Raw genomic sequence first — 12,510 nt, forward strand, 5'->3', positions numbered from 1 at the left:
CAAGGATCCCGGGCAATGCCAGGTGCTCCCAAAGGACCCCGGATGGTCCCTGAGGGCCCCAGACAACCTGATCTGGTCCCAGAGGACCCTGCTCCCCATCCCACCTGGTCCCAGAGGAACCTCAGTTGATCCTGGAGGGCTCCGGCTGATCCCAAAGGATCTCAGCCAGCCCCAGGGGACCCTCTCCCGATCCCCGCTGACCTCAAAGGGTCAGGGACGACCCCCGCCCCGCCGAGGAGCAGGCTCTAGGCCAGGACCTGGATGTGGACTGGGACCCAGGCCCGGCTGGGACGAGGTGCAGCCCCAGGCCGTGGATGCCCATCTCCGGCATGTCAAGCCGTGGGGCGTGAGAAAGGGGGTGGCAAACACAGCCTGGCCCCACTGAAGACCCCCAGCACCGCAGGGGACCCCGACCCGCCCCCCGTCCCCGCAGCGCCCCCAACCACCGTTCCCCTATCCAAAATGGCGGCCGCAGCTTCCCCCACGGCGCCTGCCCGCACCCAAGATGGCTGATGCGCCGGCTGGGCGGGGGGCGCTCCGTGACGTCACCCAGGAGAACCGCGCCCTTTCCAAGATGGCCGCCCGCCCTTCCGTCCCCAGCCCACTGCCCTTATTCAAGATGGCGGCCCAAACAAGGGGGAGGAGAGGGGGAGTCTCTCTGCCCTGCTCTAAGATGGCGTCCGCGGCGTCAGGGCCAGTCGCGCCGTCGCGCAAGACCTGTCTGCGACGCGCCGGTCACGTGACTCGGCGTAGGGGCGTGGCGGGAGAAAGCGAAAGTGCCGGAGGGACCGGGACGGGAGCGGGACGGGACGGGAGCGGGGCCCGCCCCGGCGGGGACGCACCCACCTGCCGGGCGCCGCCGGGGGGGGGCCCGGGACGCGGGGACCCCGTGTCCCCCTGGGGAGGGGACCGCGCACACGGGGACCCCCCTGTGCTCCCCCAAAGAGGGGGCCCGGGGCAAGGCTCCCCCCGCAGGGAGGGGGCCGGGGACCCCCCTGTCCCCGCCGGCGGGGGTCCCGGGGCGAGGGACCCCCCCCCCACCTAGAGAGGGGCCCGGCACCGGGGCCTCTTGGTCCCCGCGAAGAGGAGACCCAGCCCCGGCCCCCCTCGCCCCCCACCGGAGCGGGGGCACGGGGCCCCCCCAGCGCGGCGCAGGACGGGGCCCCGCCGGGGCCATGTCGCGGCTGGAGGCGGTGGCCAACGTGGCGCTGCGGGTGCCGGGGCTGGCGCTGCTGGACCTGCTCTACCGCTGGGACGTGGCGGCCCTGGGCGAGCTGCTGCGGCCCAAGCACGGGGACGCCTTCCTGCGGCCCCGCGCCCTCTGGGGCGCCTACTGCCTGGGTGAGGGGCCGCGGCGGGCGGCGAGCCCCCCCGGAGGCGCCTGGGACGCGCTCGGCGCTGTAGCAGGCCGTTCCTCGCCGCCCCGTCGCCCCTGGGGTGCCTTTGCTCCGCGTCCGTCCCCCCGGCGCCCAGAGGCTGCCGTTGCCGCGTGGTTTGCCGGCTTTTTTGCCCGCCGTGCCGAGCGCCTGCGTCGGGCTGCTTCGGGACGGGTGCTGGTTTTGTGGGTGACATTGCAGCCGTTATCCGAGCGAACGTCCCCGGTGCCGCCCCGTCGGCCGGTCCCTCTGGCACCGCGGGAGAAGGGTGGTTGCAAGGTGGGAGACGCGCTGGGGTGCGGCCTGGAGCCCCCGTCCCCGCGTAGCTCCTCCGTGGCTCGTCGTGGTGGGAGCTGCCCGGCGGCAGGCTGTTCCCTGCCCAACCTGCCACGGCACGCGGGGGAAAAGAGGCCGCTTCTCTGCTCCTCCTGCCCTGTGAGGGGTTCTTCCCGCAGGGAGAGGCTCGGGCTGGGGGCTCGGTGGGGCTGGGGGCTCGGCGCCCTGTCTCACCTTGCTCTCCTTCCCGCCCAGGCCACGTGCTGTGCGTGGTGGTGCTGACGCTGCCGGTGCGGTCCCTGGTGAAGCTCTACCTCTACCTCCTCACCGTGCTGCTGCTCTCCGTGGGGCACCAGACGGCCAGGTGAGCCCCGCGGGGCAGCCGGGGGCTGGCGGCTTGCACGGGGGGGTCCGCTCTGCGCCGGGGCGGCAGCCTGCAGTGGGGACATGCGCTTGGGGGCAGGACGGGAGATCCCCGTGGTCCCCTGCTTCCCCAGTGGTGATGGGAGGAGGACCACGGCGAGGCTCTCTGCAGCGGGGTGCCGACGTCCGCCCTTTGCCGGGCTGCCCAGAGCCGCTTTCGGGTGCCGGGGAGGTGGGCCGGGCGCTGAGCCTCTCTCCGCGCAGGGACTACATCCACCGTGAGCTGGAGTACGAGTTCCAGGGCGCCATGTACGAGGACCCCCTCGCGCTCAGCCGCTTCGTCACCGCGCTCGCAGGTGAGACGGGGCAGGCGAAAGCCCCCAGCCCCCCCCCGGGGACAGGGGAGGGCCGGCAGGCCGCTGGGACTGGGGAATGGGGAAAGGCCGCGGAGCTGGGGCAGGGCAGAGGTTTGCTCCGTGCACTAGTCTGGGGTTGCCCCCACGGTGTCTTCCTCTGCCCCAAGCTGCTCGGGAGCAGCGGCTGAGCCGGGGTTTGCTCCGAGCTCAGCTGGCAGCTCACTGCTGGGTGTCCAGGAGCTGGTTGTCTTCCTGGACCTGGTGCCGAGGTTCCCAGGGGGCTGGTGCAAGCCGGCTCTGGGGGGAAAGCCAGTGCGGTGCGGGGAGGGCTCGCGTCCTCCCCGCGTGCCCAGGCCATCTCCTCTGTCCCCCGCAGGCCAGGTGTCCGTGTGTGCCCTCTGCTCGCTCCTCATGAGGACCAAGCAAGTGTGGCTCTTCTGTGCCCCGCTGCTCCCCTTGCTGGCCCGGCTCTGCGGCTTCCCCCTCCACGTGCTGCCCGTGGTCAACACCTTCGCCACCGTCCTCACCGTGGTGGAGGTGCTCTACGTCGTCAGCTCCCACATCCTCGTGCCCTTCCAGCTGGCTGCCGTGGCCTGCAGGGAGCTGGCGCAGGTGCGTAGGGCTGCGCCCTCCGGGGCCGGCTTCGGGGGGCCGGGGCGAGACCTCGGCCTCGCCGAAACTCAGCTGCCCCTCGGGGCGGAGGAGCCCCTGGCTCAGCGGTGGGAGACGGGTGCAGCGCCGGTGCGGACGCGGCCTCCGGGTGAGGGGAGGGTCTAGCTCAGGGGAAACCAGCTCGATGCAGCGTTCGCTCCCAGTTGTCCCCTCGCGGGGACAGGCATGGGGTCTCTTTGCCCCCCTCTCTCCTTGCACGTGGGAAGGTTTGGAGCCACGCTGCTGCCTCGTGGCCTCTCCAGAGCCGGAGGTGGCCAGGAGCTCTGCTGGGAGCAGCTGGGACTCTGCAGGGCTCCCAGCCCACCTCCGCGGTCCCGGCACGGCTGGGAGGGAGCCGACCAGCGCGAGGGCTGCAGGAGGTCCCGACTGCTGCGGGCAGCCTCTGCTCGCTGCCCCGCTGCTCGTAGGGAGGGGAGGCCGTTTTGTGCCAGCGTCGGGGGCCGGGTGCGGCCCAGCATGTCCTGAGTGCTGGCGGTTCTCAGCTCCGGCCCCGCTGACGGCCCTTCCCCGCAGGCGCTGGAGGTGTACAGGCTGGTGGCCCTGGGGGTGTCACTCTGGAGCCAGCTGGCCATCCCGCTCCTCTTCCTCGTCTTCTGGCTGGTGCTCTTCTCCCTGCGGCTCTCCTCCTTCCTGGCCTCCCCCGGCAGCCCCCTCGCCCAGCAGGGCCTGCTCTTCGTCCTCCTCAGCAGGTAGGAGCGCGGGGCCGCGCTGCAGCCGGGGCGCACGGCGGGACCTCTCCCCGGGTACGCCTGGGGCACAGCTGCTGGCAGGAGCTCCGTGAGCTTTGCCTTCCTCTACCTTGGAGGAAGAAGAGGGACTGCAGCCCAGGGGGCTTTGGGGAGGCCCCAGCGTTCCCCCTCGCCTGGTTTGTGCTGCGGCACCGCTGGGCAGTTGCCCGGCCCCGGCAGACCCTTGGTCGGTGTCTGCGCTCACCGCGGGCTCTGTTGCAGCGTGGCCGAGTGCTGCAGCACGCCTTACTCCCTCATCGGCCTCACCTTCACCGTCTCCTACCTCGCCCTGGGCGTGCTGAACCTCTGCAAGTTTTACCTGCTGGGCTACGGCGCCTTCCAGAACGGCAACGTCATGCACAGGTGAGCCCTGCCGCGGGCTGCGGCTCGGCATCCCGGCGGCTCGGCACCGGGGCGGGCGCCGGAGCGGGTCTCCCGGCACTGCCCGCCTCCGACGGGAGGCAACAGGGATGTGCCCTGTCCAAGCCCTGCGGTGGGTCCGGCTCTGAGCCCCACACGGGGGGCACACGGGGAGCTGGGGGTAGCTGGCACGTCTCTGCGGCGCTGGGCAGCCAGAGATGTTCCTTGTCCTTGACAACTTGCACACCGGAGCCCTGTGCCGGAGAGCGTGGGACGGTGGGAAGCTGCCCTGCGGGTGGGAATGGACCCCTGTGCCACGCGAAAGGCAGCAGGGCTGGCCGGCGAGCCCGCGGGGGTCCAGGGCCCCCCGATCCCGGCTGTGCCCCAGGCTGCGCGCGGTGCCATGTGTGCGCTCGCAGCCTGGCCTCACGCCCCGCTTCTTGCAGGGGGGTGACGGAGGGGGTGACGCTGCTGCTGCTGGCGCTGCAGACGGGGCTGCTCGACCTGCAGATCCTCCAGCGGACCTTCCTCCTCAGCATCATCCTCTTCATCGTGGTGACCTCCACGCTGCAGTCCATGATCGAGATAGCTGACCCCATCGTGCTGGCGCTGGGGGCCTCCCGCAACAGGTACTTGCCTCTTCTCCCAGTTCTTGGGAAGAGCAGCAGGATCTGGCCCCGTCCTGCACCCGCTGCCTGGCTCGGCCCCCAGGCGCAGCCCTGCCAGCGGTGCGCAGTTGCCGCGTGGGAGCTGGGAGGAGGATCGGCAGACCAGCGCTGTGGTTTCTTACCCGACTCAGGGTTGTCCTCTCTTCCTCAAAGAACCAAACTGGGTACCGTGATCCCAGATACAGCCAGGATGCCCCCGTCTCCTGGCCAGGGTCTCTCCGGACTTGGGAGCGCTGCCCCGTTCCCCCAGCCTGCCGGAGCTGGGCACCGTGGTGTCCCTGGAGCTGGGACTGAGGACCGGGCACGTCCCAGCTGGCTGGGCCCTTGAGCCTCCCTTTATTTCCTTTTGCCCAGCACCAGCCTCTGCACCCAGTCCTGCTTCAGGAGGCCTGGCCGGGGCTGGTGGCCTGCACAGCTGCTCCCTGGCCCTCCAGCTCCTCCTGGATCCTCTCTGCTGGCTCTTGGGCAGATGCGGTGCTGGAGGACGGGTCCTGGAGGACACGGTCCCGGGGGCGGTGGCTGGGGGTGTGGGTCCTGCCGGCAGGCCTGGGGCGGCACCACGTTGCTGACCTGCACCTTCCCTAGGAGCCCTTGGAAGCATTTCCGCGGTGTCAGCATGTGCCTCTTCTTGCTGGTTTTCCCTTGCTTCATGGCCTACAAGATCGCGCACTTCTTCCACCTGGATTTCTGGCTGCTGATCCTGGTCTCCAGCTGCATGCTCACCTCTCTGCAGGTACGGGGGAGCCCCAGCCCCAGGCGTCCGTCGCTGTCGCAGAGGCGCCTTGCTCGGCCTCCCAGAATGGTCTCACTCCCCCCCGTCCTGGCCCTGTAGCGCCTGCCTGTCCCTTGTCCTCTGTTGGAATACGTCCCCCACCCATGGCCCCAGGAGCCCCCCGCACCAGCGAGAGGGCGCGGGCAGAGCCGGGGCCTCCCCGTTCCCTGGGCATTGCCTGGCTGCTGCACGCGGGGACGGGGCGCTGGGTCGCGGCGTGCGGTCCGGCTGCCAGCACCCACGCGCTGTCCCCGCTGTCTGCCAGGTGATGGGCACGCTCTTCATCTACGCGCTCTTCATGGTGGAGCTGTGCCAGGACACGCCGCTGGAGCGCATGGACGAGATCATCTACTACGTGAACGCGGTGAGCCGGGTGCTGGAGTTCCTGGTGGCCGTGTGCGTCGTGGGCTACGGCACCTGGGAGTCCCTCTTCGGCGAGTGGAGCTGGATGGGCGCCTCCGTCATCATCATCCACTCCTACTTCAACGTCTGGCTGCGCGCCCAGTCGGGCTGGAAGAGCTTCCTGCTCCGCCGCGAGGCGGCCAAGAAGATCAACTCCCTGCCCCGGGCCACGCGCGGGCAGCTGCGGGACCACAACGACGTGTGTGCCATCTGCTTCCAGGTGAGCCCGCCCCGGGGCTCTCCTCGCCGGGGCCCGGCTGCCCCCCAAGCGGCTGCTCCCCCTTCCCTGCCGGAGCTGGGAGACCCCGTTGTGCCCCTGTGAGGATGGGGCAAGGTCGTTGTTTGCCTTTTGGGAAGTCTCCTCCTGAGTGCCATGAGCTCTGGCCCAGTCCCCATCTCCCTTCCATGCCTCGCTCCAAGCCCAGCTTTCCTGCAGCCCCGGAGATGTGTCACCCGTTCCCACATGGGTGACATCTCCGAGCCCAGCCCTGGGGCGCGGGTATCTGTCCCAGCGCTGCACCTCGGCAAGCATCTCGGTGACCACGTCCTCTCTCTGCCCGCAGGACATGCAGGTGGCCGTCATCACCCCCTGCAGCCACTTCTTCCACGGCACCTGCCTCCGCAAGTGGCTCTACGTGCAGGACACCTGCCCCATGTGTCACCAGCAGGTCCAGCCCGCGGCGGCCGAGGGAGAGCCGGGCGTCGGGGACACGGCGGAGCCGGCGCCGGCCCGCGAGGACGAGGTGGATGGCGGAGCGGCTGCGAGCCCCGGCCAGCCGGAGCAGAGCGCGCGGATGCCGGCTCAGCCCTGGGACGAAGGGCTGCCCCCGGGAGCACTGCCCGGCCGGGAGAGCCTGCTCCAGGGTGGGAGCCGGGCTTCCCCGGGCCCCGGGGCTGCTCAGCCGGACGTCTCCGCCGGGCAGGACCCAGGATCGGGCGCCTTCCCGGAGCCCTGCGGGGCAGAGACCCCCGGACCCCAGGACACGCAGCAGCCAGCGCCCGCCGCTGCCAGCCCCAAGCCTTTGGCCAGCCCCCGGCTGGACGTGGGGGACAGCGGGGGCCCCCACAGCGGCCGCGGCCCCTCCTAGCACACCGGCTCTCGCCCCAGCCCTCCCATCGCAAACTGCTGGGCGCTTCCCCCCTGCAAGACCCCGGGAAGCTGCTCCCCTTGCCCCGGGGGCTGCGGGGCCCTCCTGGCCCGGCCGAGCGAGCGGCGTGGGACCCCGGGGGGAGAGCTGCCGGCGCCGGCAGCGTTGCCCCGCTGGAAAGCCCCAGCCGCGAGCGGGGCCTGGACCAAGCGAGGCGCTGCCCGTGCTTCGTGCCCGGACCAGCACCCCCAGCAACAGACTATTTTCGCAATAAAGCAGGAAATAAAGTCGCCGCTGGCTGCGCTCGAGCGGAGTCTGAGCAGCGGTGGCGGGCGAGCTGGGGTGCCGCCGGCGCCGGAGCTGCCTGGCCTTTGCTTTCGAGGCTTGGGCGTTGCGAAGGGGGTGGGCAGGGGCGCCCCGGCTGCTCGAGGGGGCTCGTCCCGGCCCCCGGGGCCGCGGTTGGCCCTGGTGCAGGCTGGTGAGCGCTGGCAGCCTTGCAGCAGCACCTCTGCCCCGCACATCCCCATGGGATGCAGGTAAACCGCCGGCAGCTCCCTGGGTCTGCTGTCAGCCCCCAGGTCCCCTGCAGACCCTGGGCAGCGGTGGCACATGTGGGACATGTCTCGTTGCTGGGCTGAGCCCCCTCGGCCCTACCCCACGGAAAGCGGGGCTGGGGGCAGCAGCTGCTTGCTTGCACCCTGCGAAGACCCTGCAGAGGGGCAGGACGTGGGGTCAGGTCTCTGCAGCCCCCTCCCCGTGCAGCGCCGGCGCAGCCGGGGGGCCCAGCTGTCCAAGCCCCGCGGTGCCGCACGGCTGCGCTTCCCTCGCGCGGGGTCACAGCTGGGATGGGGGTCCCGGGGTGGGGGCCGTACCCCACCTGGCGCAGCCCTGGCCCCCCAGGGGTGGGTGCAAAGCGGGGGGGCCGGCTGCCTTCCTGCCTTCCCCCGCTAGATGGCACGGACGGTGCACGGCGGGCGGCCTTGGCGCGGGGTGGCCGGGCCTGGGCACCCCGAGCCGGGCGAGGGTCCCCTTTGCCTGCGCCTCTCCTGAGCCCGGCCCAGGGACGGGCCACATGGCTCCGTTGCCTGCTTGGAGCAGGGAGACCCAGGGCAGAGCCGGGGTCCAGGTTGCCCCCGGGAATTCGGGATTTGCAGGCGGGATTCGAGGCATGCGCCCGCCTGCAAGGGGAGCGCGCCAGGGCTTGCATGCAGCCGGGCCCGCTCCGGGCTTCTGGAAACACCTTTGCTGCCCAGTGTCGGCGGGGAAGGGGAGGCGGGGGGTCCCCGGGGGCCCGGGGGAGGCGGTAAATGGACTCGCTCCCCTTCCGGCTCTGCCCCACCCCGGCACTTACCCGAGCGGAGGCGATGGCGGTGTCCCAGCGGGGCACTGCGCAACCCATTAGCGGGAGGCGGGGAGCAGCCCGTCGATAAAACCATCCGGGGAGAGGCGGGCGAGACCCCCCTCCTCCCGCTCCCGGCCTCCAACGCCCGGCCCAGCCTCGACCCCCTGCGCCAGCCCCCCTGCGCCGGGCTGGATCCCCCCGCGGAGCTGCCCGGCCGGGCGAGGGGCTGCAGCAGGGCTTGCAGCAGGGCAGCCCCCCCAGCCAGTGCACTTGCCTCGCGCCTCGCCGCTGCAGGTGTTTGCACGCCGGGGTGCTGGGTCCCCCCAGGCTCCTCGGCCCCCCGGCGCAGCCCCATGGCCCCCCCTGCCTCCCCCCGTCTCTCCGCCGCGCCGCCTTCCATTAAGGCCCCATTAGCTCCGCGACGGAGCCGGGCTGGAGAGCGAAGCTCCCCGGGGGCCGAGCCCAGGCGGGGAAACGCGCCGTCCCCCGGGGCCGGCCGAGCCGGCTAATGCTGCCTGGAAGCGGGAGCGGCGGGCGCCCGCTTCCCGAGTGGGAGCGACGCCCTGGGGTGCCCCCGTCACCCCCGGCAGCCTCCCCGGGACCCCACGTCCCCTCCCCGTGTCACGGCTCCGTGCCATCCCCCTGCTCAGCCGAGCCAGGCCCTGCGCTGGGTCACCCCAGGCTGAGCCCTCCGGGAGCCCCCCGCGGCCGGGGCAGCCGCAGAGGGACCGGGGCAGGGGGGGAGGAGCCGGTGACGCCGGTGACACCCGGACGCTGGGCTGGGTGGGTGTGCGGCTGGGTGGATGCTGGGCTGGACGGGTGCATGGAAGGATGGACGCTGGAATGGATGGGTGCATAGATAGACAGATGCTGGGCAGGATGGGTGCACAGCTGGATGGGTGCACAGCTGGATGGGTGCTGGGCTGGATGGGTGCACAGCTGGATGGACAGCCCAGTCTCTGCAGGGAATGGCACGGCCCCGGCGGTGTCAGGGTGCAGCGAGGGCTGGCTGCTCCGCTCGAGAGGGCAAGCCGGGACCGGAGCGGGATAACGAGGTGCATGTGAGTGACGACATCCCAACGAGGAGCCGGGATGCCGAGCGGCACGGCCGGGCCGGATCCGGGCCAGACGCAGCGTGGGGCTCCCCTCGCAAGCCCGCAGTGACGAGGCAGGTCCGAGGCCAGGCCGGGAAGCCCGGGCCGGGCGCAGCGCAGGCGGGGGCCGGCGGCTCAGCCTCCGTGGAGAAGCAGCTCCCGGGGGGAAGGAGGGGCAGCCCTCGCTGCTCGCTCTCCTCGCAACAGCTCTTAGCGGCGAAGCGCAGAGCCGTTGCACTGGGTGCACAGGGCAAGAGCATCGCTCTCCTGGCCCGCTTCCCAGGACCGGGCTCTCTCCTCTCCCGGCCGACGTCCGCCATCTCCTCCCGCGTCCCCGCCGCCGCAGCCGGAGGACGCTCCCGAAGGACGGCCGCCACGGCGGAGCGCCCCGCGCCGCAGCGTCAGCAGCCGCCGGCCCGCCGGGAGCACCGCGACCTTCCAGTGCCGGCGGGCAGCTGCTGCGAAGAGCCGGAGCAGCTCTCAGCAACCGAGCCAAAAAGCAGCATGCGGCCGCCGAGCCGCCAAGTTCCTCCCCTGGCCTCTGTCCTCGCTCGGGAGCCACCTCGCTTGCAGCCCCAGGGCTGGATCTGCTTGGGAATCACCGCGCAATTCCCTCTGGAGCTGCGGGATCCCAGGGAAAGGCCCGCTGCTCTCTACTGGGCCGGGGCGAAGGAGACGCCAAGGTCATCCCCCCGCGATGCGGCACACACCGGAGGGGGACCCGGCACCCGCCACCCTGCTGAGACCTGCCCAGGTCCTGAGCCATGGGAAAAGCCACCCCGGGGATGCAAAGGCTGCAGTTCCCCGTGGTTAAACCATCTCCTGCGGTGATCCCCTCTCCTGCGGTGATCCCGTTGCCTGCAGAGATCCCATTGCCTGCAGAGATCCCGTTGCCTGCAGAGATCCCACCAGCACTGGGCCGGCTGGCCAAGCCCCGCTGGGCTCAGGGTGCCGTGCAGGGGTTGTCCCCGCACCATGGGGACCTGGGCCACCTCGCGCTGCCCCGGGCAAGCGTCACCCCTGCACCCAGAGGCGCCTGCCAGCATCCTCCGGGTGGGCCCCGGAGCCCCCTCTGCCTCCCAGGAGGCGACGGGAAAGCCCGTGGAGGTCCCGTGGCTGTGCCGGGGGACGGAATCCGCCAGGATGTCCCCGTCTTGGTCTCACCACCACCACCACCTCGCCAAACGCCCAGGTTGCTCCCTGGGGAGCATCTCCTCCAGCCCACCCCAGCCCCAGGAGATCCTCCCCGTTGTCTTCGATCTCCTAGTGAACCCAAAGCGGTGCCGTCACCGCGTGTCCCCATCGCAGCCGCTTCCAGCTCCGGTGACACTGCAGACCCCCACGCAGGGCCGCCCGCGGCTCGCTCCAGCGCCTGTCCCTGCTCGCCCGCAAGATCGTCCCCTTCAGCCCCCGCGCCGGCTGCCCCGCATGGCTGCTCCTTCCCGGTGTGCGGGTCCAACCCCGTTTTGCTCTCCGCGGCCCCAGAGCCCTGCTGCTGCTCGCAGCCCCCCCGTGTTAACGCTGCGCACGGTGGCAGGGACCAGGACCGGCTGGTGCTGCTCCGGGGAAGGGACGGGGATGGGGCCCGCCGGCCCCGGGTCTGCCGTGAGCCCGGTGACGAGGACGGACGGTGTGGGGCACCTGCAGCCGCCGGGGTCCTCACCCCTTTGGGCAGGGACAGGTTGTCGGGGGGTGCCACCCATGGGTGACAGTGTGGGTGGTGGGGCTGCCCCCTGTTTTGGGGTCACTGTGGGGCGTCTCAGGAGTGCAGGGGTCCCCTGTGGGGAGGGGTAGCTCAAGGGACCAAGGTAGTCTTTGCGTTGGGGCCTTGGTGGCCCCTTTGGGGTCACTCTGGGGTACCCGAGGCTCGTTTGGGGTCAATCTAGGGCATCTTGGGATGCAGGGGACACGCACAAGGTCACCGTGGAGCATCTCAGGGAAGGCAGGGGCCCAGCGTGGTCACTCTGGGGGACGCTGGGGCCACAGGCGTCTGCGTGGGGTCTCCATAGGGTATGTGAGAGGCCACTTGGGGACATCCCAGGGTGTCTCTGGGGCCCATGGGGTCTCTCCGGGATGTCTTTGGGGAAGCAGCGGGGTCTCTCTGGGCTGTCCCAGGAGGTGCAGCGGGGTCTCCCCAGGGTGTCACTGGGGCCCATTTGGGGTGTCTCCAGGAGGTCTCAGGGGCCTTTCTGGAGTCTTTCTGGGAGGTCTCAGGGGATGCAGCAGGGTCCCTCCAGGATGTCTCAGGGACCCTTCTGGAATCTCTCTGGGATGTCTTTGGGGAAGCAGTGGGGTCTCTCTGGGCTGTCCCAGGAGGTGCAGTGGGGTCTCTCCAGGAGGTCCCTGGGGCCTGCTTGGGCTGTCTCTGGGAGGTCTCGGGGGCCCTTTTGGGGTCTCTGCAGACTGTTTCTGGGGCCTGTTTGAGGTTTTTCTGGGAGGTCTCAGGGGATGCAGCAGGGTCCCTCTGGGGCCCATTTGGGGTCTCTCCGGGATGTCTCTGGGGAAGCAGCGGGGCCTCTCTGGGCTGTCCCAGGAGACGCAGCGGGGTCTCTCCAGGGCATCTCTGGGACCCATTTGGGGTATCTCCAGGATGCCTTCAGGGATGCAGTGGGGTGTCTCCGGGGCCTGTTTGGGGTGTCTCCAGGAGGTCTCAGAGGCCCTTCTGGGGTCTCTGCAGAGTGTTTCTGGGGCCCATTTGAGGTGTTTCTGGGAGGTTTCTGGGGCCTGTTCGGGGTCCCTCCAGGATGTCTCCGGGGCCCTGCTGGGGTCTCTCCGGGATGTCTCTGGGGAAGCAGCGGGGTCTCTCCGGGCCGTCCCAGGAGACGCAGCGGGGTCTCTCCGGGGCATCTCTGGGCCCGCGTGGGGTCTCTCCAGGAGGTCCCTGGGGCCTGCTTGGGCTGTCTCCGGGCGGTCTCGGGGGCCCTTCTGGGGTCTCTCCAGGATGCCTCCGGGGATGCAGCGGGGGCTCTGCAGCGCGTCGCAGCGGACGCAGCCCGGACTCTCCGGGGCGCCT

General features: G+C 71.1%; 1 protein-coding gene across 1 annotated transcript; it reads left to right on the forward strand.

Moving 5' to 3' along the window:
* The first annotated feature begins 723 nt into the window (after positions 1–723).
* LOC112995195 (RING finger protein 145-like) lies at positions 724–7,351 on the forward strand. Its single transcript, XM_026120037.2, has 10 exons — positions 724–1,341; positions 1,908–2,016; positions 2,280–2,371; positions 2,748–2,983; positions 3,557–3,732; positions 3,994–4,134; positions 4,578–4,760; positions 5,385–5,532; positions 5,837–6,193; positions 6,537–7,351. The coding sequence occupies exons 1-10, from the start codon at positions 1,176–1,178 to the stop codon at positions 7,059–7,061; spliced, it is 2,133 nt and encodes a 710-aa protein (XP_025975822.2). The 5' UTR covers positions 724–1,175; the 3' UTR covers positions 7,062–7,351.
* Positions 7,352–12,510: the final 5,159 nt, after the last annotated feature.

This window comes from Dromaius novaehollandiae, chromosome 4 (assembly GCF_036370855.1).
Source record: "Dromaius novaehollandiae isolate bDroNov1 chromosome 4, bDroNov1.hap1, whole genome shotgun sequence".
NCBI lineage: Eukaryota > Metazoa > Chordata > Aves > Casuariiformes > Dromaiidae > Dromaius > Dromaius novaehollandiae.

Coding starts and splice junctions, on each gene's coding strand:
- LOC112995195 (XM_026120037.2), top strand. CDS start 1,176: ATGTCGCGGCTGGAGGCGGTGGCCAACGTGGCGCTGCGGGTGCCGGGG. Junction 4,135..4,577: donor AACGGCAACGTCATGCACAG/GTGAGCCCTGCC, acceptor CGCTTCTTGCAG/GGGGGTGACGGAGGGGGTGA. Junction 6,194..6,536: donor TGTGTGCCATCTGCTTCCAG/GTGAGCCCGCCC, acceptor CTCTGCCCGCAG/GACATGCAGGTGGCCGTCAT.